The sequence below is a fragment of the Anser anser genome, assembly GCF_964211835.1.
Source record: "Anser anser genome assembly, chromosome: 9".
Taxonomy (NCBI): domain Eukaryota; kingdom Metazoa; phylum Chordata; class Aves; order Anseriformes; family Anatidae; genus Anser; species Anser anser.
Window position 1 is genome coordinate 16289770 of NC_139729.1, and position 26424 is coordinate 16316193.

General features: G+C 36.0%; 1 protein-coding gene across 4 annotated transcripts in view; it reads right to left on the reverse strand.

Annotated features, from left to right (window-relative positions):
* OPA1 (OPA1 mitochondrial dynamin like GTPase) overlaps positions 1-26424 on the reverse strand; it is a 53091-nt gene that overhangs the window by 2104 nt on the left and 24563 nt on the right. For all 4 annotated transcript variants that reach the window (XM_083849493.1, XM_083849495.1, XM_083849494.1 and 1 more), the window contains 11 exons: positions 25863-25927; positions 25161-25237; positions 23664-23829; positions 22937-23089; positions 22343-22451; positions 21678-21757; positions 20217-20357; positions 19028-19144; positions 17779-17872; positions 17217-17327; positions 421-512 (listed from right to left, as the gene is read on the reverse strand). In XM_083849493.1, coding sequence (XP_083705619.1) covers positions 448-512; positions 17217-17327; positions 17779-17872; positions 19028-19144; positions 20217-20357; positions 21678-21757; positions 22343-22451; positions 22937-23089; positions 23664-23829; positions 25161-25237; positions 25863-25927 — 1178 coding nt within the window. In that variant the 3' untranslated portion in view covers positions 421-447. The remainder of the gene's footprint in view (positions 1-420; positions 513-17216; positions 17328-17778; positions 17873-19027; positions 19145-20216; positions 20358-21677; positions 21758-22342; positions 22452-22936; positions 23090-23663; positions 23830-25160; positions 25238-25862; positions 25928-26424) is intronic.

Below are 26424 nucleotides of genomic sequence, written 5' to 3' on the forward strand. Positions count from 1 at the left end.
TATTATTTTTGATTGCAATATGCAGTGCCTATAAGGAAAAGATTTTAAAATGCTTTACAGACAAGAAAATTGCTTCCTTAATTTTCATTCCAGCTAGTTACAGCCTTTCTCTTAACATGGACAAAAATAACAAACAAAGAGTAATCAAATAGCTTGAAGTGTTTCACAATATCTGAATAACTAGCCATTAATTGTATTTCTATAAAGTTTCACTTTCACTTGTGGTGTAAAAGCTGAAACTATAGTTTTGCAGATTAGAAACAAGAAGCAGCAGTAGCCATGCAATGGAATAAAATAAAAGGAATTTTCACAATGTCTTTATGAAAACGTGCATCTAAGAATGAATAATCTATGAATAATTGTTTTATATTGAACAATGAGAAAAGTATAATAATTCTTTCATGATCTAAACATGATTACCTGCTTGAACAATTGTTCGTCTAAAATCTATTTTTCTTGATGGAGGGCTTCTATGAAAGCTTCAAGTTTTTCCTGAATTTCCCGAACTTTTTCTGAAGAAATAAAAAAGATGGTCATTTAAATATCTAGCTACTTACATTTTTCCACATCAGAAGAAATGAAACTGTTCCCTTTGAACAAAGAACTTCTACAAATACATTTCATGATTATCATGCTAATAATTCCATAATTTACCAAAGAAATCCCATATTGTTGTATTTCAAAAACCTGAAACTTCCATTACGTCATGCACAGCAGAACTACCGTACACCTGTTACATGTAGGGAATTGTTACCCTTTAACTAATGTCCACTAACCCACCTCTCTTTTAATCAAATATCCTTATTATCTACAACAAGCGTCACAAAACCCACAAATCATCCTAAAAAGAGTTAAAAAGAAGTGACCTTTCAGCAGGCAGAATTTCAGGGAACCAACCAAACAACAGTATTCAATACCCCTATACAAAAGGGCATATACAATATTAAAAACGTTTAACATTTACTCTTTATTTCCTTGCATATCGGTAGTAACCAGATGGATGTAGGCAGAACCTTATTTTATACAAACACTAAAGATGGGAGCTTATTTCTTAAAAAAAAAACAAAACAAAAAAAAAAAACAAGACTGGAACATCACTGCAAGTAACTACTATGAATAAAAAGGTAACATGGGGAAAAATACAGGATTTTAGGCATTTTTCCACTCTTTTCTGGATTCTACACAATACTTGTCATCATATAGCCTATTTGATTTATTAAACAACTCATGAAGCAAGATTTAGAACCTAGCTGGAATCTAAAGCCTACAAGATTTCCTCCTCCTTTCTCACCACATCCTCATTGAAGCTCCTTCTGTGTGATTATAGCCATGAAAAAAAGCACACCAGAAAAATGAGAGGGGGGACAGACAAAAATAAGTCCAATGAGAATAAACATGTAAAAAATGTCCTGTTTCTCCCCTTTGCCCCGCATTCCAAGATAAAAAATACTGTTGGATTAAACCTGTATGTTGCTTGATATACAAGGTTTGGGCTTTTCTTTCCTTTTTTCTTAAATCTATCTTCTATTAATGTTTTCTTCTCTTTGCCAATACCATACATTATAAACTTGCTTTGCTGAGCTGAAATAACAGCAAAACAGAACGAAAAATACAGCTATTATCCTTAAATGGGGATACATAAGCATTATGGGAGAAAGAAGTAGGTCCTCAAACAGGAATACAAGAATGTAGCCAAGGGAACTAGAGGTTCATCTAGTAACAAAGTGCCAATCCCACAGATAATTATGAAAACCATTTTAGAGCAGTACTAATACCCAAACTCAACAAAAACCTGTAGTCCTGTTCTAGCAGAAGTACAGAATTTTAGTTAGCATTTAATAAAATATGTAAAATAGCCTGTATGGGAATGAAGAAATCTCTAACTTACATCTTTATCATGCAATTTTTAGGTGATGAAAGGCAAATCACTTATACTTTCAACACTTCAGTGTCCCCTTCCCCAGCAGTGCTTATCTACCAGCACAGAGGCACAGGGAACATGAATCCTGCTCTGGGTCCTAAAGAAAACACCAAAGAACTTTCTCTAGTTTCAGCTGCCTTCATTTTTTAACGTACTTTGATATTAAATGAAGATTACAGTCAGTTTGAGGGTGAAAGCTGTATTTTTGGAAGTTACAGAACAGCAGTAGCCTGTTTTTATTTTTTTTTAGCAGAAAAAGTCTTGATCCAGTTCAGCAGAGACAACCTTTGAACGCTGCCAATGGAAAAAAAAAAAGAATTCACACAATCACTTCTTCTCACTAAGTTTGAAGTGTTCATTTGCTATCCTTAAGTCAGAAAAAAGTAGTTTGATTTTTTTGGCATGTCAGGATATAAACCTCTCATGTAACAAAAACAATAATTTGGCATTTATTAGGCAGCTGCTTAGCACAGCTTCTAATATTGCTGCTGCGTATGTTTACAAAATTAACATTTGAAAAAAGTGTCCTATTATCTTGGAGAGAGTCAACACGTTTTTGGGAATTGTTAATCCTGTATCTCCCTCTCCAAAATGAACAGCAGTTGCCAGTGATAACTGGAGATTCAATCTCACCGCTCAGAAGGTCTCTTCATGTTGTTTAATAGCTTTGTTTTTGGAGTGGATATATATATATTTATATAGTAACTATAAACTAGTACATTTTTCCCCAAATATATTTTTCATATTGATCAAGCTATTAGACTCAGCGAAAGCAGGCAGATTTAGCAGTATTAAATGCAAATATTTTCCCTTCTCAACTCCTCGCTAATGAAATATTCAAGTCTTGAAATTAATAGCATCAGCAAAAATCTGTAATTATTATTTCACCCTTAAAAAAAAAAAAGGTTTGTGCCAACAAAAGCTATTTTAATTTTCTGATTAGGGCATATTAAAATAACAGGATAGAAAATATTTATTCCACCAGAATGTACTGAATCAGCTGTGGTTGCTCAGAGAACAGACACACTGAAACTGCCTCCATATTATGAGAACTTTATTAGTTTTTATACTTGGACGGAATTGAAATGATTGCTTAACTGTAATAATTATGAGGTCTTGGGGTAATTTAATACTTTGAAAAAACATGCTAGCTATTCTTAAGAAACAACAGTTACAATGACTGCCAAATAGCTGCAATTACTCATGCTATGCCTTGCATTCCTAGCAGTAGGAAAGCCTCCTGCCGCAGCAGATACCAGCCAACCTGTAAGACTGACCCCACAAGTCCATTCCGTACCACAGAGAAACGGTATGTTAAATCAGCTTACCTTTTAAATAGGGGAACTGCAGAGTTACACGTTGACACTGCACACATCTTAATAAACCAGTAAATATAAATGCTTGGCAGAACTTTTCTGAAGAGTACAAGTGCAGGGGCTGCAATTCTAGGATAGATGCCAGTAGGTTCCCCAGCACCTTATGACACTGCATTTGCCACAAAAATGTATTGTTGCAGTTCAAGTCAGATTTTACCTGCCTTTAGTTGAGGAAGTTTTTGGATGCAGTTCTCTTCTCTGTGAAATACACAATCTGTGTAGTCAGATTTGCAGGGTTATCATTGACAGCTTCACCAAAATATTATTGATAGAAAACTTCCTCAAAAAAAGTGCTTTAATTTACAAGTATGTACGAACATGTCAAACCCGAACATCACTTGGGTTTCAGGTAAGAACACTTACTACAAAAGGTAATTATGAGACAGACTAAGTGACCTGTTGCCCTTCCTTTGTATTCTGATTGTGTTTTTCCATGTAGAATTAAATCTTGGATTAAAAGCATTCAGCTTGCTAGCAAACTTCTGTAACATGTTAAACTAGCTCAGTACTGTTATGCCATGCTCCAGTGTCACAGAAGGCTTTGAAGTACTGCAATCTTATTATATGGTATTTCAGAAGTTTAAATATGCACTATAGTTTCTAGAAAGAACACAGTGTCTTTGACAGTTTTGAGGCAGAATTGAAGTTACAAATAAATAACACTTAAGCAGTGATAAAAAAAATCAAATGGTATCAATGAAGAATAACTGTAACTGAACCCTTTTCTCCATCTTCAGACCAGTAAAATTCACAGGCCTAGGGGCAATGAATGGCTATTCTATTTCCCATTTACCCTGTGTTTACCTAAAAGATAAGCTGTTCTTACATCAGCTCATTATGCGTCTTGATCTGGTCGTGAATATTCCCATAATCCTCCTTCCATATCCCATAAAACTTCACTGACAGAATGAGGAAATTCTTTATTCGGATGTCTTGAGATCCTCATTCATGCACAGTCTATCCTTATCTCCATAAGAAATGATATTGCTACCTACTCATTTTCTTTTCATTAATCCTGTGATACTAGATCTAAAAGGCTCAAACCCAGACTAATTGATCTGTAATTAGGATTTGGATATGCTTTGAACACACCAAAAAAAAAACCCACAGCCACAGATAAAGTTGGCTTTTCTAACATCATGAGACGTTCAGAAGAAAACCCACTCAAATATTCATTCTCACGAGGACTGCTTGCTCACTGGTTGCAGGCCATCTACCAATTAACAGTACAGAGGCTAGAGAATCGCTGCTAAAGTGAAACAACTAAAATATCAAATCTAACAAACAAAACTCCTGAAGTAAGGTCAAATAATCTTAAAAATAGTGTTAAACAAATTTTAAAATAAAGCTTGTTACTTATTTCAACAATACTTTACGTAGCAAGAAAAAGGTTTCTAGGTATTTTCCAGCTGCATTAATTGGTTTTATAAGATGTGACCTCTCTCCACAAAATTGATCTTGTTTATGCTTCTAAAAATAAATGAAATTATAGGCATTCAAATCAAACATACTTACATGTAAATAAGCAGTGGATTTAGCACAGAATTTTAAAGATAACCATGTCTCTCTGTCTCACAACTTGGAGAAAACTGCATGAGGATTTTGTTATATAAGGCAAATCAAAATGCTTCCCTTTCCCCTGTTTACACGTCTGCCAATATGGCAATGATTTTCAGTTGCACCATCAAGAAAAATTGTAAACTCTTTTGGGACAGAGATGCATCTTTATTCTGTACTTCGATGAAGCACATAGCATGAAAAGGCATGATAAAATTTGTTAATACTTCATTATAAATCCTCCTGTTCTACATTAAAGTGATTTATACTTCTGACTAATACTTAAATGGCGTCAATATCTGTAAGCTCATGGTTCTTCCTTTTGCCCTGGATTTTACTTAGGTTTTAGCCCCCCTCCTCTGCTTTTTTTTTTTTTTTTAAATCTTCCTTTCTTCATCCCTTCGTTGCCTATAAACATTGTCACTGCTTGCTGTGCTACTTGTGTGTTACGGTTAATTAACCATAGTGGCAAAAATGTTGAATTTACTGCTGTGAATGCATCATCTTTCCTCGAGCAAAAAGAAAAGCCCAGTCTGTAGTCAGATTTCACCAAGATGCCCAGAAGCACGCTATTAAAAGCTGGAAATGTCGTTCCACAGTTTCCTATTGAAAGCTGAATTTTCGCTTAGGGCTACCTAAGACACAGACCCCATACTTGTACTCAATCCCCTACAACCATCCAGGTGGAGAACTGAAAAAAAAATCTCCCTGATGTTCAACCATTTGCACCACATTCCTGAACTTTCTAAAGGCCACGCAAAAGCCAGACCTCTTGTTGAAACAGCGTGAGGCAGCGTGCTAAAAGGCACTCCAAATAACATCGCAAGGAGCAGGCTTTCCACCCACAGTTACCAGACCTGCACCAACACGCTTTCTCTTGGCTCACCCCACCGCAGTCTAACAGCTCCTGTAATTCACTGATCGGGGCAGGGTCATGTCCTGCTGAAATTTAGACAATCCTTTGAAACCACCCATTGCACTTTTTGCCAGTTTCCTCTTGTTCGCATACCATATTTTCCTCTGGTTGAGGACAAGAGGAAAGCTAAAATTTTAAGAGGGAAAAAAACGGCAAAACCACCCAGGATGCCCTTAAAGAGACAGAACATCATTTATCAGCTGCAAAGACAGATTTATAAGTAGAGGGCCCCCTCTGTTCCTTTAAGGCTGCAAAACAGATGGGAAGTGAATGGACAGTCAAAGGGTCAAGAAAACACACGGGAGGTGCTGCTTGTCTGCTCTATGTATGTTCCCAGCATAAGAAAGAGGTCAAGATTGTAACTGCATGGCTGGGTGCTGGAAAGGCCTTTTCTTTAAGCTGTTACAAAGACAAACGCTGTTCCTCATCCTGCTGTCAAACTGTTATAAATATTGGTTTGTCAAGAGAGTTTCAGCATCTTTTTTTTTTTTTTTAAAGGCTGAACAGGAGGATGAGTCATGTGAATGATTCTTAAACAATTGGCTCATTAGTGTAATAAAAGCACTGCAGAACTCGGCAAAGTTTAAATGGAATTTATAATAGTTCACGTAGTCAATCCCTGACTCATTAGAAATAGACAGCCTTTAAAATGCAAGCTTGCAGAAAACAGCTAGCATACTCTTCAGTTACTAGCAGTTTGAATGAAGATGCTAACTGATGCTTGCCTTCACTATGACCATGTTTCTTATACCTACTGCAATCTGTAGTAAGAGTTGAATTTACCACCAGATTAATTGAATTCTTTCTAAAAATTCTGATTTCAAAGTATGCTCACTGGAACGGGATAATTCTGATACTAAGCTTCGTAAATACATTTATGGATCAGGTTTCCCCCCTCAGACATATACCCACCATTATATTCGGAGTTAGTTACAACCCTTCTACTTGCCACCTTAAATCCCTTTGCCATCCTGAGCCAACTGGCATTTTAATCCATACGACATCTGGAATCAGTGTACTCCTGTTATCAGTCCCAGAAAGACGATGATGAGGACAGAGACATACTCTAACTACTGAAGTGCATCAGGCGAGATATTTTCATTACAAAATAAAGACAGTATTTCAGCGTCCTCTCAGAAATATTTATTTTAAACCCTAGAACAAGAGAAGGCACCAGTCATATTCTTTCAATACCACTATTAAGATCTCCAAGGGTCAGTCAGAATCTCATTTTCACAGATATGACTTCATCTGTAACTGACCTGGTTGAAAAATTTCCTTTAGCATGGCATTAACAGGAGAAAACAGAGAAACTGTTCCTTACAAAGACATACAGAGTGAAAATTCTTCTTTTCCCTCTTTACAGGTGAATCTGCCTCTAAAGCAGGAAAAGATCAATTAGATTGTAAATTTAGCCTGTTCTAAGAACCTAATAAAATTTTAATCTTAAGTCATTTTAGGCAGAAAAAAATAAAAGTAAAAATAAAAGCTGCCATCACTGAAGTTGCTTCTGTTGCAAGTATTAATATCATATTTCCCCTACACATTTTATCTGAGCAAAGCTATCAGTTACCACTTTTATTTCAGACTAAAGAGAACCAGGCAGCAGTAGAAGATAACCTAATCTGAAAACACTTCAGCTATTTTTACAAGGTATTGAGCTTTGCCACATTTTTTTAGCATTACTAATAATGCTTTTTAGCACCAGAAACGGGAATTGTGCATTGTGCTGGTGAAACTGTAGGTTACCAATCAATCAATGTCTTGACCTACAGCTGCCCCAGATTCGCAAGTGGGACCTTTGCAGCTTAATGAAATGGCTTCAACAACACGTTTCCCTGCTCCTCAGCCAAACAGAACAGAAGCTCACTGTATTTCTTGGAGCTGTCCCCAGGGCTCTTCAGACTGGCAAGCACGAAGTCTTTCTGTCCCTGGCAGGGCAGGAACATAGAGCGGAGGTATGTGCCTGAAGCAGAAGTGACAACTAAGCAGACTTCTGACTTTATACAAGATGTTTCTACAGGTTATTACACAAGTCCCTCTTGTCTACAGGAAAGAAACTAAATATTACCACTGCAAAATGTGAGGCCACATTTTGAGACTAGTATACATTTCTATACTGCCATTAAGGTTAGCTTAACGTACAAATGCAGCTTAATAAAGATTAATAATCGAGTTTGAGAGTCATGATGTCTGCAGTAGCAAGGTAGGACTTGGGCTTCTTCCAGTCCTCTGTCTCTACCTTAGATTTTTAATTAAAACTGTTCTAATAACTCAATCTTTCAACAGAATTTAGTTTTGCTGCCTACTGGACAGCTAGAAGGAGCTTAGCAGTAGAATGACAAGGAAACCTCATAAAACAGACTCACCTCTTGAATCAGACTTACAGACACAGTTTTCATTTCAAAATCAAGAAAATTAACCTAGCATGTATCAGAACACAATGTCACTCATTATTTTGGGTGGAAATGGCAAAAAGTAGAAGGTAAAGGCAAACCAGAAATATTACCCAATGATTCATCCAGTGTTGTAAAATAATTTACTTTTTTCTAACTGATGCAGAAAAGACACATACAGCTATAAAGTTACTTATGTAAAGGCTACCGTACCCTTGGAGCTATGAAAGTGTAAGGAGACTGTAACAGTTTAAATAACTGATATACATTGGTTCTCCACCCAAAATAAAATGTACGCAGCAGTTAATTAAATAATGATCTGATATGCTATCAGGAATATTTATGTGAAACTCTATCAGAAAATTAGATTGTGATAAATGTTTAGATCACAATAATAATGAAGTTAATGACCATCAAAAATGAAGTTTGTCATCATGTTCTGAGGAAAAACAGATTGTTCTGCTATGAGTTTCTTAGTTTATTATCATTCGTAACTGAAAATATTAATCTATTTGTATACAGTTCCACATTAGAAGCAAAGTAGAATCCATTACAATATTAAAAATGCATAGCACCCATTTCACTGATTTCTTCAGGTTCTGAAGTGAACACTCCACAGTCCCATACTAGTTCTAAGCAAATACCCACACCGGTAAGTTTAAAATTTTGCATTTCCACAAGTAGCAATCCCTACATGATAAGTACTTACTTAAAACTTGATTAATAGCTACCCTCAAATAACCAGTTCTGAAAAGAAAATAGCATCCAATTAAATATTTTGATAGTTGCATCGTTAAGGGCATTTTAGGAAAAAAAATAAATTTGGCATAGGAAAGAATGGCCCTCGATTACCAGAAATGTGGATCTAGGCATAGGTCTAGATTAACAGGGATTAAATACGTCATTACTCATGCGGCAGTTTATCATCATTTTTCAACGTCAACTTTAAGTGATAGACTTCGCTTAGTCAGTGACAAATGCGCTGAACTTTGTAAGCACCCGTTTCGGAACCTGGACACCAGTGCCTAACTCTTCATCAATAACTTCAAGGAATCGTAGCAGACGCACTTTGGTCACCTGGGATTCTTAAGTTAAGTAAACCATCACTCCATCACAGGAGGTTTACACGTGATGGATGTTCTCCCTTGAGGATTACTTCCCTCTCTGAGAAGATGCAGCTTTTAAAGCACTTTCTGCCATGATACAAAGCAGGAACTACCTTATCTGCACTTTGACAGAGACCATCCTACACATTCCTCTGGTTCTAATTCGTCAGTTTTGTGCAGCTGCCCCAGAACTTAAAGAAAATAAAAAACATTCAGCCAGGGTCTTTCATATCAAAGCACGCTTAGGTTAATTTCATAAACTCTATGTGGAATTAAAATCAATAACCATGTGAAAAACAATTGAATTGCATTCTATCCTAGTAACTGCAAGTTAGCAAATCTACTAAACTAACAGGATGCATTTTAGTTTCATGTTGTTGACTTGCTCATATTCAAAGGAGGGGAACTGGAAGACACGAAGGCACCAACCAATTCCAAGCGTGTTGCCCCCAACTTTCTGCATCATGGAGCTCCAGGTTCTCTACAGAGCTCACACGGAGCCCAGGAGTCACACTGCCACCTGCACAGGGCTGCCGCCAGTAAATCTTGAACTCATTAGACACATATGGCCCACACAAGCACTTTATTGGACTGATTGAGATGTGGGCAGAAATGAACGTGTTCGAAGTGACAATCAGCCTCTGAAAAGATGCAGGCCATATCCTGCATCCTGGTGGGAGCTGCTGGTAGGGGACTGTGAAGACAGCAGCTACCCTGCACATGCTTATTAGGAGCCTGAAGATGTGTTTGATGATTCCCAGGGAGAAATGGCCACTCTGATTTTGTGTGAATAGAAGGCTACAACACCTCCTGGTGCAAGCTTGTCAGCTCAGGATCAGACTGTAACTACACGCTCCTCAGGAACACTGCTATGACCAGTTGAATGGAGCAAAAGAAGAAATGCTGCCTTTCTGTGAAATGTCTCACAACTATGAAGTGACCACATTTTTACTGCAGTAGCTTCTCAAACAATCGTTAGGCATCATGGAAAAAATGAGAGCACAAAATCATAATTCTGAAGATTCTTAAAAAATTATTCCTCCATTTGGATTTCCTAGGATGCTTTCCTTTCTTCTATGCCTTCCTTTGAGAATCCCTTGTGCAGTGGGGATAACATCTGGGCTCTAACTCAAATATCTTAAAAATTATACCTTTTATTCCTCTCTCTTGTAAACACTGAAAACCATGTTGCTTCTCAACAAGCACCTTAAACATTGATTTAAAGACTACTAACAGCTGCATTTTGAGCTGTTTTGTCTGCCTTTGGTTTCTAGGGGAAATTATCTGATATATGCCCATTTGAGAGAAGAACTTTCTTCCTATAGCTGAGCTTTTTCCCCTATGAAACTTTTAACCTTTAAAAAAGGTGAAGCCCATAACAGCAAAGAAAAGAGAAGCAAAGGCTTCAGAAAGCCAAGTCAAAGCTAAGTCATGAGCATATGTAATCAACAATGTCACATAAGATAGAGGTAAAATCAAAATACTGTTGACAGTCATCTCAAAGGACTGAAATTTAATTAGGCTACAGTAATGACCACAACATAGGATTAGTTTCACATAGCATTTTTATTCTGCGGCTAAGAGCGATGAAAGGAGAAAAAAAAAATAAACACAAAAAACCAACAACCACAGAGCAAGTCATTATCTGCAAAGTACTGCTCAAAGACTTTTTCCTCAACTTCGCATAAATGAATAATGAAAAAAGGAGATTCACTTGGATCTAAATCAGTTTGCTACATACAACAGACACAAGAGAGCCCACTCAGCTTAGCCAAATACATCACAGAAATCCCAGATCCTGAGTCAGCAACTTGAAAGTACCAACCTTAACTACTGTTAGCTAGCTGCATTACAGTTTATTAAGTACACGATATTAAATCATTCATGCTCAAAGACCGTTTGCAAAACAGAATGCAGCACAGCACAACTGCAAGGTTTGCACTCAACTGTAAGGGATTCAACACAAGAAGTAATATGGTAAGGATTTTATGTGTGGACTCTAAAGTAACGTCTTCAGATATAAAACTTGAAAGTATTTTACTACAACGCTGGTTTATTAGTTTTTGTATGCTCTATTCTTTACAAGAAAATAATTAAGTTCCACAAATTGTTATATTTTACACATTACAAATGTATGACAGAATTTAAACAAATCACCCTAAGGTAAGGACTCTCATTTCTTCATGTGAGGGCTCACTACTTACATATTTCAAAAGGCTTTTGTGCAGAATGAAGTCTCAGCTAGCCCAGGACACCTGTACAGGTGTCAATATTATTGACAAATGAACTCAGAGGCTGACCCCTTCACGTTCACACCTAGTAATTTCTGGATCAAATTTTCACATTTCCACAGGTATTCTGCAAGCTCCTTCCCACTTTCTGCCAGTGACTCATCCCATGGAAATGCATGTGGTTTCACATATAATTTAGTGAAGTTCTGCATTTTCTTTCTCTGTTTTTTAGCTTGTGAGGAAACAGGACACTGGATGAATAGCATGCTGGCCTAGGAAAGATGCTTTGCATGTACTGTGTGTCCTACTGTGATTATCCTGTACAGAAATAATTTTTCCATAAATTTTCCATAAAATTTTCCCTTGCATTTTAGTTTAGCTGTTTGAAAGGAAAAAAGGAGAGGAAATACAGGAAGATAGATCACATGTGTATTTTCTTAGGCTCAGTAAAGTATTTTGTCTCCAGTGAAGTAAATGGCAAAGCTCCCATTGGTGGCCTGAAAGTAAGATCCACTTTAAGTATACAACGTACACGTGCACCACCTAGCATGTTTTAAATGCTACTGCAATTGTAGCTCAGATTTAGGATAAAATGCTGGAAGATCCCATTTCCTTTCCGAAATGATTAAAGTATTCAGATTTTAACAGTTATTTAGTAGCAAAGCTTATTAAACTGAAGCTTGCCATACATTTGCTAACGAGAATTATATATCTGAGAAAAAATTATCATCCCTTACAATCTTCATAAATTGTAATCTTCATATACAAAAGAAAAACAAAACAAATAAATAAATCAGAACGTGGAAAACAAGAGGGACAAGGCTAGGCAAGTGCATCTTCCCCCAGAGGAAAAAAAAAAACAAACAGCTTATCCAAGCAACAAATGCCCACTGCGTATGCTATGTGCATGCATCAAAAAACAAGAAATAGTAACCAGGGACAGGAGGCTTAGCATGGCAGCAGAGCTGGTGCCAATCCTCCCCACTCCCACAAAGGTCAATCATTGCCATCTTGTGTTGGAAAAGGTGTAAAGCAACTGAACTACTGACTGTACAGAGTTCATGCTACTGAGGAAGCTTGCTTTGGCCTTCTACAGAAAAGAAGCAAGTCCAAGCAGAGTGGCATTCTGAAAACGGATAGTTCTGGGAAGCCCTTCACTGGGAGTTCAACAAAAACAAAAGTAGCCACATTAAGTAGTAATCTACAGGAAGTTAAGATTTATTCACGTAGTCAGTTTTGCTCTGAACTACAGAATATTTCTACTAAAATTACTACTCTGTAATTTCTATTATGAACAAAACTGCTAAAAAGAAGACACAGGCAGTGCCTTAAAGCATGCAATAAAAATAAGGCAGTCTTGACATTTTTATGAGCGGAAATTCTCCTTTAAAAGATTAATGTCTGCCATAATACTTTTAGCTCACTCTACCTTATTTTACTTCTTACAGAACCTAGCACATGATGTATTTAAGATACTGATTTAGCTAAGCATGTAGCAAAATACCAAGTCCTGTATAACATAAGTTTCATATCAAAATACTTTGTCCTTTGGCAGCCAGCACAATCTAGAAGCATCTACCAACTGGAAAGCAAATAATAAATCTTGTTGTTGCTGATAAGTCAACACGGGGTGAAAGACCTGGCTACGATTTTCAACTGTCAGACGACTTTAGTGAAGAACTTCGAGACAGATATTGCACCAGAGTTGTGAGGGAGATTGTAAACAACTACATTAGAAGAGGTTCCTACCAATTGCTGAATATGCCTCAAGTACCCAGTTATACAAGTAAGAGACAGACAGCAGTTTCCTCTTGTTTCCACATCGTCAGCAAAACAAACATTTCAACTGTCTCTACAGTTTTGAATATAGCATGGAAAATGACTAGGCTGATGGACTCTGAACTGGCTGTTACTTCTCTCAAAATAACCTGGGGTTGTAACAGGTAGCCCTGTGCAATCATCAGCTCATTGCTAAGGAGCAGTCAAGAAAGGAAACAGACTTACTAATTATTAGTAAAAGACCAGAATAAAAATCAGAAAGCATCATAATATAACTGTATACATCTAGAAGGCAGGTACAGCTCAAATATTGTGTGCAGTTCTGCTCTTTCAATTCAAAAAGGTTTTAGTAGAACTACAAAGGGTGTTTCATGATTTCAATCAGCCCTGCCAACGTCCTTGCAAGGAGCAACTACACAGATAAGAATTTTTCAGCCCAGGAAAAAGAAGAGCAAGTGCTGGTAGCATAAGCATCTGTGAAGTCATAAGAGGCACAAAAAATGAAGGGAGAAAGATTACTGAATGTTTTTTTACAGTGCAAGGACTAAGGAAAACCAAATGAAACTGGCAGGTGGCTCAGAAACAAACAAAAGGAAGTACTTTTTCACACAATGTGTAGTTAAACTCTGGAACTAATTGCCACAGGATGTTGCAGATGCCAAAGTTTACATGAGTTCAAAAAGCAATTACAGAAATTCACAGGGGGAAAAAAATCATGAAGGGCTATTAATCACAAAGATATTACCTCAGGATTACGAAATCTTGGAACCACAGATTGCTAGATGCTGAAAGACCACACTAGAGAAGCATTGCTGTATGTTTAACCTGCTCTTATGCTTTTCCTTAGGTACCCATACCTGCTCACTGCTAGGGGCAGGACTCTGGGGTACACCCACTGCAGGCCTCTTTCAAAAGCTATTAATCTGTAAGAATGGCGGAATTGAAAACTTTTTAAAGTCATTTTTTCCCAGTTCAGATATTCATCTTCTGCTCTGCCTCTTTTTATATCTTACAACCATTTCTTCCAGATGTCTCCAGTCCCAGGGCTTCTTTATTTCCATAAACTTAGTATTTGTTCACTGGCACAAGTATCAAAATGATACTCCTGGGGAGGAGCCCATAACAGATAAAGGCCTCTATTTGAAGAAAACCTTCAATACATTACAAAACATGTAATTTGTCAGAAACTGTTTGAAATAAACACGGAAAGGCAGCAAGACTCAGGACCTAAAGGCTGTCAAGGAAAATTCACAGAGGGCTGAAATACAATTCCAGGATACAGAATATAGACAAAACCTGCTGAAGTAAATTTTGAGACTTATGTGAGCTCTCGTTATGAGATTGGATAGCCATGTTATAGTTTGCCATCAAACAGTATCTTGCACAAACAATAAAACACTTTCAGTGCTTCAACATTAAAAAGCTGACAGACAGAAGTAAGGCAGGATTGCCGTATCATCAGTATTAAAAAGAAGCATCCCAACCTCAGGTATATAAAGAAGTTAGATTTATAGATAGAGTTTATAGAGCTTCCTGATAGGAAACTCTATTAACAAGCAGAGCCTCATATTAACAAATTTACAATGGAAAATAAAAGAGTTTGTAGCCATCAGAGGAATGATATACTGGAACAGGTTTTCAGTATGAATAGCAAGCCCCCAAAAGTCAACTGATTTAAAGATGGAGCTCAAAATAAATGAATGAGATGGATTATATAAACGCAGCTGTCTATAACAGAGGGAGACTGGGCTTTATGACACAGTAGATCCCTTCCATTCCATTCCTAATTAAAATACAAATACTTCATGAATGTGCATTGTGGGACTGATGACTTTCTTAAGCAGAGTTCTGATCACCACTCAATGCTGTAAGAATGAAATTACTTGTAAAGCCACCTGAGAGTTCAATGCATTACACTATCATAGTCTGACTTGGGAGGATAAAAAACCTGCAACACAGACAAGCACTCTATTCACTATGGGAAAGGCAAAGAAATCCCCTTTCCCTGTCATTTGTCCATAAAAATTATCACCACTTAGCCATAAAAGCATGCAGAAAGTAGAGAGAACATTGCTGATTTGACTAACAGAGCTAATCGGTGGTGGTTTTAAAATCTTCCCATAGGTACAATAAAACAGAGCATGTCATCATACATCATTTTGCACTGAATAATGATTATTTCATTAGAAAAATGTGCCTGGGATCTGTGATCTCCCGAATCTAAAGAAATTTGGTGCAATGATGGTGTTTTTGCTAAATGGTAATTTATGAAATATATACTACAAAGTTGAAGCATACATACTAAAGCACAGATACCTACGTTTATAATCACACAGACAGTGTGCTCCTACAGGTCTAATCTGAGTTTATAAAATAAAAACTCCAGCCATTACTGCTTTGAAATGGAAGGTTGTTCCTTACGCTGGTGAGAAGTAAAACTGACAACACAAAAATCCCAAGTCAATTTGTCAGAAAGCAAACAGCGCTGTTCAGTAATAAAAGGAGATCATTACCTCATTAAATATCTGTGCTTCGCTGTACAGGTCACCACTAGTTTTACCTCAACATTGGCAGGAAGGGGAGGGGGAAACCTTATTTTGTAAAATACTTTCCATCCAAAAGAATGGCTAAAAGAAGGCTGATACAGGATTTCAAAAGCAATACAGGATGCGTGGAGAGAATTGTGAACCTATAATAAAACTTAGTCACACTAGCTATTTCAGAGACCAAACAGCCTAAGAGACAGATCATTTGTCCTAGATTCACTACAACTCCTACCTACAATTCCAAACTATTACAGCAACACTTTATAAAGGACAAATACTGTAATTTATTGAGATTTCAATAATAACAATCTGTGATCTCCAAACACACATATTTATGTATTCACATGGATTTTACTTATCATAAACTTTTTTTTCTCCTTTTGCACAACATTCGTTTTTTTCCTGCCAGTCTGGGTGTACAGAGAGGGTCTGAGTGGAAGCCTCACAGAACAACAGCAGAATGCTGCCAAGGAAACAATGCATGTGCAAGAGGAAGCCCCAGCAGCTACAAGTCAGTCTAAACCTCAATGGATGCAGAGGTAGCTAGCACAAGTAGCACCCCAGCCTCGATTGTCCCCTTCAAACCTTTCACTGTTTAAGAACTTAATATATTAACAACATAACTCCGTAACACTTGCTGAGTGACTCAAATCACTACACTAACTGTAGTCCTTCCAGAAGGTTATATCTGCTAGATTTTCTTCCTTGTTTTGTCTCTTAATATAACGGTCATCTCAGTTTAATAAGCTGACAGGTTTTGGTTCTGTATGCAAGGACTAAAAACAGCTGGTCAGTAAGTCAAAGGCATTTCCAACTAATCTGCGTTAAATGCGTCAGATCTGTGGGAGGCACCCAACGATTAAAAGTACGTGTGATCAAATCCTCCTTATATAGTCAAGACCAAATGACCCAGAGACAGGTAGGTCTCAGAGGTGTGGATTAACCATATTGTACTAGAAAAACAGCAACCACCCTTTATGACATTTTTAACTATATTGACAGTTTTAACTATATTTCATTAACATATATTTATATATATGTTTATGTATATATATTTATTTCATATTTCATTAACATATATTTATATATATGACAGTTTTAACTATATTTCTCAATATACTGGTGCAATGTATTTATATCAGTGAGTATACGTCTAGTGTAAATTATATTCTTCTATCACATTTTACTGCCCATGTCCACATTTAAATCAGTAAGATCTGACTATATATTTTAAAAAAAATCCATTTTTAATACTTACAAAACACTAGTACGTGAGTGAGCCACATAGCATTAGGTGTTCTTAACCTTACTTTCCCATTCATAGGGACAGAGGTCAGAATCTGTTTCACTTCAAGCAACTTCCCAAAGACTATAAAGCAGGTACTTACTGAGATCCTCTGCAAGCTGGACCCTTTTGCCAGTTAGGAGCTTAACCTTTTTTTCACTGTCCTCAGCAAAATCTTCAAGCACTTCCTTTACATTCTTTTCCAAGCGTCTTACTGGCGGAAAAACAAAGGAGGGGTGAGCAATAGCACTTCTGCAACTACATTTTTTTAAAATATAAAATATTTTAAAATTAAAATATATAGCAACATTGACTTGAGAAAGAAAAATGTAGTCACTATTTATTGATTTTTTTTCCTGCTTGGAAAAATAGACAATTGGCATCAGATAAGCTGAAAATACTTTAAATTGGAAAGTATCTTAATTATTTGACATTCCATTTATATTAAATCATTCTAATTTAATGCTGTTAAATCATTAATCACTCTAATTTAATGTAAATGAAATGTCAAATTTTAGTTACTTTACATTCTTTTATTACCCAACCAGGACATAAAAATCAACCAGTCATGCTGAGCATGAAAGGAACAGAGAACTAGAGGAATGCTAAAAAACTTTAAACATTTTTTTTTTATTTCAAACACCTCAATTCACTGTGAGCCTTACCTTCGGTATTAGTAAGCTGCTGCCTCAGCGTATTTGCTGTAATTGCCAGCATTCGCTGAATTCGCCAGAAGAGGACAATATCATTGCATTCAAGCTGAAACGAAGGAAGTCGTACCGTTAGACCTCCGATGTCCAGTAAATATCCTACAATTACAAGGCCCTACGTATATGTATGTACATCCTGATCTCGCATAAAAATCCCACAGAATAACTGCTGGAAGTAACAAAGAAATATACCAAATATACGTCTTAAAAAACATATCAGCCCGATTTAATACACTGTATCTCCTTTCAATCTATTAATTTTATTTTTCAACAGAAACTGACATATGAAGGGATATAATAAAGTTTACACATCCCATAAGCAAGGTTGTGAGTATAACCTAATACCCACTGAAACACCACACTTGTTTGTAACACACTGAAAGACAACAGCTGAATTCCATATTGTAACTCCCTATCTGGTAAATGCTTCTGAAGACAGTGTTGGAGCAAAGGCTGTATTAATTAACAACAGAAGAGACAGTTTCTACACCTGCTAGGAGAACTAACATCACATTAAGGACACCTTAAAAGACAAAAAAAAAAAAAAAAAAAAAGGTGGCTGGACATCACAGAGTGGCAGCTCTCTACCCTACAATCTCATTCTCTTGTCTCTCAAAGATATTTCTGCAGCAGTAAAGATTTCTGGCTCCATGAGGATAGTTGTTTCTCATTTAGAAGCAAAACAAAACTCCACAGAAAGTCAGGAGCTCCACCCTTTCAGTAATTTCTCTTTGACTTAAAATGCAGTTGTTTTTTTCCCCTGTTGATCACATGGGGTTCCAAGCATCGACTCTAAACACTTACTTACCATGCTTATTTCATAAAAACACCTTTACTTAATGTTTTCTCTGAACATTTAGTACCAATAAAGAAAACAAATATCAATGTAAAAGTGGGAAAAATGGATGCCAACAAGATATCACTAGTTGTACAATACTGCTTTTAACAGTGTATTTTCAATGCACATTGACAAATTCGCAGATGCTGAGTTCATATGTGACCTCTAGTGGTCATTTTACATAATTACCACCAGGGTGGAATTTTAATAAATCACAAGCCTCACAGAAAACATCCAAGATTACCAGCTACATTCAGATAAAGGATACAAAAGAAATGTTAGACTAGTTTGAAGTATTTGTGGGATGTTTTCAACTTAACTGAAAATTTTAAGACAAAACAATGTGTATCAGTCCTACATTTTTACCTCTGAGTCCACAAAATGCCGTTGATAGTAATAGAAACCTCTTCGACAAAGGTTGCAGTGGTTCAAAGCAGTCTTCAGGAAATATCTTCTATAAATTTGGTGCCACGTGTCTTTTATCTATAAAAAAAAACAGTACTTAATATATTTTTAAATTATATACTACAGAATATGACAAATTATGCTGCTCTTGGCATGATGCAACCTTCACCTTAACATTAAGAATACATTTTTGAGTCATGCAAATTAATTTACTAGTTAAACCAGATTAAAGCACAAAGAAATATTTAATGGGTCTTATGTAAACAAAAATGGCTAACTTTTCTTCATTTTCTCCATATTTATGTTCCAGTTCTTCAAAATTAAACACACTTAGAAAACAAGGCTCTTAAAAAAAAATTAGTTGCTTAGCACTCATACAGCAGATGTGGATTACTATGCTGACCTTTAAAAATGAGAGATGATAAATGCTATATAAGAAACAGGCAACAGGTATTTAAATAACTTTTCTACCTTGAATAAACACATGCATGAATATCGAAAATGTAGCTAAAGTAAGTTACTGCAGAAAAAAATCACCATTAAAATATCCACATCTATTACTTACTGTTTGAATTTTCATTTAGTTAAAAATTAATCTTTAATTAGATAAAAGGTCTAATTATAGTTAAGAGCCTTACACTGCAAAAAGATAAATCATTCTACAGAACATTTTAAACCCACATTACATTCCCTCAGGGCACTCTAATAAAACTGCCTTTTTGTAAGTGTTTTTACAAATTTCCCCTCTCTTGGATGTAGTTATGAACTGTATATACAACCACAATGAAAGCTTAGGACTGTGCAACATGTTTTTATCATATCTTGCTCATAAGGGCCTTGATTCCACTGTATAACATATGAACAATAATTTTAAACAAGCCTTGTCACAATTCAGGCCTGTGCTGCTGGTGAGAACTCAGCAGATTCTGAGTTCAGACTGAACCGACAGATTCCAAAGTGTTGTACTGCACTTGTCTGACAGCCAACAGAAGTCTGTGAATTGCGTGCAAGCAGTCATTTAGCAAACATCTGCAGCAAACATCTGGACTACAAACTCAGTATTTAGACACAATCTTTTGTATACTATCTAGAAAGAACATCCAAATGTTCACAGGGAGCTTCCATATGTTTTATCACAATGGCATCTTACCAGACAGGGGTCCACTGTTATTCCTCTTGCTTCAAGATTCTTTCTGACAGTTGTCACTTCATCATTTGCCAGATAAGCTGCATGTTCTTCATTGCATTTGATTAACTTCTCGAGTTCATTTTTTGTTTCGTTACGAATATTCTAGGATAAGAATGATTAGTTGGAACTGATTATTGTAGATTTGGAGATCATAATCACCTCCTCAATAAACAATCTATCTCCTAATAAGCCAGTGTCAAATATCTCTGACACTATTACATTTATGTGATCCGAAAGTGTATTTGTGTACAGACATCTAATACAGAGTAATTATAAATGGCTAATTGTCTATTTTTTTCTGTTCATTATGCACAGAAACGTAGAAGAGGAATGGAAGGTTAGAAAAAACTCAAAGCTGTTAGCTTCCTTTCCCCTTCAGGAATATCAGCTAGTGTGGTTCACATTCATATGTTTAATTAAATGATTCTGCTGTTCTGCAAACTCCTGTTTAGTTTTGAACTGTATCTGCCCCCTTCAGTAAACATACAACCAAAAATTTACATGAAATTTTGTGCCGTTTTCTTTTGATACTAACTGGAGGAGGAAAAGAATAATCAAAACAAAAATCAGACCATAGGCTTTCTGAAACCAACAAGAATTGTCAGCTTTGCCTATCAGCTAGCAAGAAGTCTTCATGGTCTTTAACTCACTGGACTCATATCTTTAAGTCATTGTTCATAAAATTCAAGTAAGATAGGCTGAAATGACTGCCTTTCTCCCATACCTGGCTGCACAGTTAACTGTAAAACTCCTTCCTCTGAAACATTACTCTCTAGTGTATTCTGTTAAATTTTACTTACTTCTTTAAAGTATGATTCAGTTTGAGAAATATCTAGAAAAAGTAACATAAAAAGCCCATCATCACTGGGCACTGAAATGAAGGTGCTATTTAAATTTAAAAAAAGCAAATTCCAAAGGAGTAAATGAGAAGAGAGGTTATGATGAAAACAGTCAATCAGAAGATACAACTGTGACAACACCAGTGATAATGCTGTCACATATTAATGAAATCCAAATGGAGCACGATAGAAAACTGCACAAGACTTCTGCTTAAAAGTGACTTCTACCCTGTTTTCATCAATTTCTCTCTATTGAAAGAATAAAATCCAGGTCAATAGTATAATAGTACAGATGTAATTCAACTGAAGAATAGAAGACAGTTTACAAACCAGTATCTATCTGTAAGATAAATATATAGAGGGTGTAATGTTTAAAACTTAATTAAAAGCAACAACAATTGCAAAGTATTTAAACCTAAGAGTGTTTTTGAAATCATAAATTCTGTGAAGAGGGTTGGTATTTTTGAAAACTGACCTAGTAATAATCAAAGTTTTCTAAATGCAAGGAACTGTTTTTTTTTATTTCTATTTTTTAACTTTATTTTTTTTCCTTTATATTCTTCCCCAGTCCCTATTCTTTTACCTGTTCTTTGGTGCGGCCTATCCAATACATCCACCTTTTTTTCCAGTCTGGACCCACCATATCTTCAATAACAGACTCAGCTACAAAAAGAAACATGGTAGTATCACATGAAATATATGCAACCAGCTAAATTTATAGTTCTAAAAATAGACTCAAGATGAAGAATAGATATTTTGTGCCACAAGTCAGATATCTTTTATTAAAATTAAAAAATGACTGCCAATGGGCACTGGTAGATATTTCAAGGAAGTATATAAGAAACATGTCATCCCTCCACTGAGACAGCGTTGTTTACAGCTTCCATATTTCAAGTCATGAGTTTCAAATCATACTTGTTGCAACTTGCATCAAAATTAATTATGCTTGATAACCATAATTGGACCAACTATTTTCCTGAATTTATGCAATCCTCTTACATAGTTCTGTGCCATTTTTTGATTCTCTATCTCTCTATCATTTAGCTACTGGTTGCCTTACTTATTACAAAAGGAAGAGCACTACTAGCTTATTCAGGCTGTATTTTGACCAGTATTTGCATCAGTATCAGTGCCACCTTAAACTGTCTCTACTATCTCAGTTGTACTCATACAAAATCTTGCACTGCAGTGATGAGAAAATTGGCCCAGATTAAAAAGAACACGACCAGAATATATCACACAACTCACTGTCTTTGAGACGACTTTGGAGCGTCTCTTCCATAAAGTGAATAGCTGCATCCCACTGCTGTTTATCAGATATCGACCGGTCTTCTAAGGCATTGTGCTGGATCACTCGCTGCAATACAGAACATATTTTTAGCATAAAATAAGTAATTTATTCAGGATTTAGTAAAAAAAACAAAAACCCAAAAAACACACAACCACAAAAAAAGCAATATAGCAACACAGAATTAATTCTGATATCCTCTTCACCTTTTGATGTCTAAAACAACAGCATTTATTGGACACACATGATTTATTCAAAAGGCTTTCAAAGCACTAACAAAAATATTTTCTTGTGCCTTTAATTTGACCCTTTGGTATAGCCTAGCATAAGTAATGTAAAAAAAATTCAACAAACAACATGAAATCCCTCTAGATAGTAGAATCTATAAAAATGGCACTGAAACGTTTTTTTATGTGGCTATACTTAACAGAGCAAATAAGCTAATACTGAACGATTCTCACATTTAAAGAATACAAAGATACTGAACATGCAACTTATGTCAAAGGATTTCAACAGCACTTAGCAACAATATGAAAAAACCCACTACATTATACCAGACTATCCTCTGCTCTCTCATTCCATTTATGTCGCTTAATACTTTCTTCTTTGACAGCTTGCTTCAGTTTATCAAAGATATCATCATGCTCTTTTCCTTTTGGCTCTGTCATGAAACGGGAAAATTCTTCTTGCAACGTCTCCCATGCAACCTAGAAAGTCAGAAGACAACACCTACTGAAGCAGACCACTATACCATGCACCAACCTGTAAAGGAACACTTATTACAGTTCCTACAACAATTTACATACATTCTGAAAGCAAAGTACAAGCATAAGTCACTGACTTTTCCTTTGCTGTCTTATCCATTACTACAAGGTCAACACTAAAGGTTACTTCATTATGGAGCGAGTTAAATTCTGTTAAACTTGCATAAATCTATAAAATATGAACATACCTAGTTTGAAGGAGCTGTTTAAGCTTTTAAAAGCTTTTTTTCCTCCTGTCTTTAACAGAGAAATTCGTCAGAAGAACAAAATATGATGTTCATGCTGTACATTCTTCTTGACATCAAGACTGTGCTAGCTTTCTCTGACATGTAAGCTGGTAAGAACTGCAGATAGCCTTTCAAACCATCAATTTACTTCTCTGGACCTATGCTTGCATTTTAACAGGCTTTACACAGATACATATTTTTAAATTTTAAATAAAAGACATGGTAAATAGGAAAATGAAGCACAACTTTATTTACAGAGCTGAAACATCTTAATCCACTTAAATTCTAACCTCTACTGCTTTATTAGGCAGTTGCTTGTCAGTCCACTGCTTCAGTTTGATGTCCACAGTTGTGTTAAATGTCCCTGAGTTCATTGTCTGTGCTGCTGGAAGGTAGATATTCTCAATCACATGAGTAGATACCCTCTCCCATAATGTCTTCTGAAGAATCTCTTCCCTAAAATAGAAAGTTATAATATCTATGATGGCTTCCAAAACAAAACGAAACTGTCTAAAGGGTGTGAATTCAATTTCTTAGAAACACTGACAAAGGACTATAGAACACAGGAAATACTCCTTAACATCAGTGCACAACTTCATCCCAAATCCACTTGGATTTGAGGACAAAGCTACACAATGTTTTTGGCAGAAAAGACAGCTTCAGAAGTTCAGTTCAACAAGACTTTTGACTCCTACTGCACAATAAGGGTTCCTTGCACCTTTTAACTGTAACAGTATAACCATGCAAACTGTGTGTGTCCATATGCACGGCAGGTGGGGAACATGCCAACAAACATCCCAGATTTGATAAATAATGAAGCAAGTTGAGAAGTTCAACCTACCCAATCCACAACATAAAATGAACTTCAGCACCTATTACATAGCCAATAGCAGCAAATAACAAAATGACAAAACTGCATTATGTTTGGACTACAACAGAAATAGACTAATACAGCACTTACACCACTTTCTCTGATCACACTTGCATGCCTGGACTTATTTTAATGACATTAAGAGCCAGACATATTACCTTGGTTCTTAATCAATAACCAAGTGACAGTTCAATTCAGGTCACTGAAGGCAAAGGCATTAAAGGAAACTGTAACTGTCTGTTATGAAACAGGCTGTCAAAGCAATCCTTTTCATTGGCCATTCTCCTCTAAGACTGCATCTAGAGTGATTTTACTATGAAATGATGTTACACTTAAAATACTTAGGCTAAGTTCTCTCTTTCTCATACCTAAGTGTGCCTTACAGAGGAGCAGGGTAGTATATTAAGGTGCTACTTCATTTTGGCTACCAAGGAGATAGCTGTTTTTACCGGCAGGAATTAAATCATCTTTCAACTTACAAGTCTCCAATTCACAGGGATACAAATCATTTTTTCCCCTCGACAAGGTGCTATGTGTTATTTTGACATGCACGCTGGTAAACCCAAAACAGGAAGTTAAGAGGAATTATTGATTCAAACTTCAAATGAACATCTTTAACATGACCATTCCCTTTAATCTCAATAGGTATTTCAAGAGAATCATAAAAATATCTATTGTTCATTATACTGTATATTGAAACAACAAAACAAAACATTAACTGGTATCACATAATTTTAGTCAGTGGATTCTACAGGTATTTGTGAATCTGGACACTTCTATACCGACAAAGGAAATAATAATACATTGTCCTAAGAAAAACAGTTTCCTAACTATATTGGATAATTTTATTAGTAAACCCTTTATATTTTAATGGTAAATTCTGTTAGTTAACTAAAAAACAGAGAAGCTATCTTACCAGTGCTTTGGTGTAACCTGAGTCAAACTTATGACTTCATCAAGAATCTCATTCTTTGCCTTTTCAAATAGTTCATTCTATGCAAAAGGAAAAACAGGAAATAGGATTTTATTTTAAGTACAGTTTGACCACATTTTTATGCAAAGAGTAACAAAAAACTTTTTCTTTGGGCCTTTAAGCCTATAATGGTACCTTCTGATCATGTTCTGGACAATGTATGTGCTTGTCATAAGCTACCCTGGTTTACCATGCATCTTCCCACCCATCTCTTGCATGCCTCTGGCCAGGCATGGCATTTGAATATTCAGGGTCTCTATAAAAGAATTAGAGAACGGGATCATAATTGTTTTGTTACTCTGTCTGTTGGAAAGAGCAGGGAATGTAACGTCTCTTTGTCAGTTCTATTAATCATGATCACAAAGAAACAGATGTATTCCTGTGGGCAGTTTAGGTCAATTAACTGTATACTAGATGAGTGAAGGACTTGTTAAGCATTAAATTACTACAACTTTGAAGTGTGCTATGGGAGAACTCAGTATTTCCTTCCCCTAGAATAGTTTACACTGTCCTCACATTTTAAAGTGTTGGTAATTTATGCTAATTTTAAGAAACCTTTACAAATGAGATTAAAGGGCATGAATTTTAACCCACAGTCTTCAAAGCACTTTGTAGCAAACAAATTAAGCCAGTAGTGTAATATACCCTGTCAAGCTCTCGCAACCGGGGGTAATTATTCTTCCATTCAGTCTCAAGATTGAAACGTGTGGCTGCAAAAAGAAATCAGAAAACAGGCCTTAACTTTTTAAATTGTCTACATGTGCTTCATGATTATTTTTAGAAATTTATATGTTATTTAGAAATTTATATTTTATTTAGAAATATTTATAGTTTAGAAGTTACTAAAATTGCAACAAATATTGCGTATGACAAACCTTCCAAAAACTTCAAGTGCATCTATAAATGAATGATTTTTTTCCACCATCTGTGCTCATACATCGTTTCTACAAATTGCAGGATTCACACACCACAAAGTGGAAAGGGTGGCAAGAGTCCCATTCAACTTACAACTCTGCACTGACCCAGCTGATCAGATGGTATCTGTACAGAGAATGCCATTTCAAACACATTTGAAGGTAGTGGAGGAATTGTGCTTTGCCCAAAAAAGGCCTGAATTTGTTTTCTTCACAATTATTGACTCCTTCAGCTTTTACAGCAAGTCCTTTACAGCATGAATTATTTTTATCGTGCTTTTGTAAAGATGAAA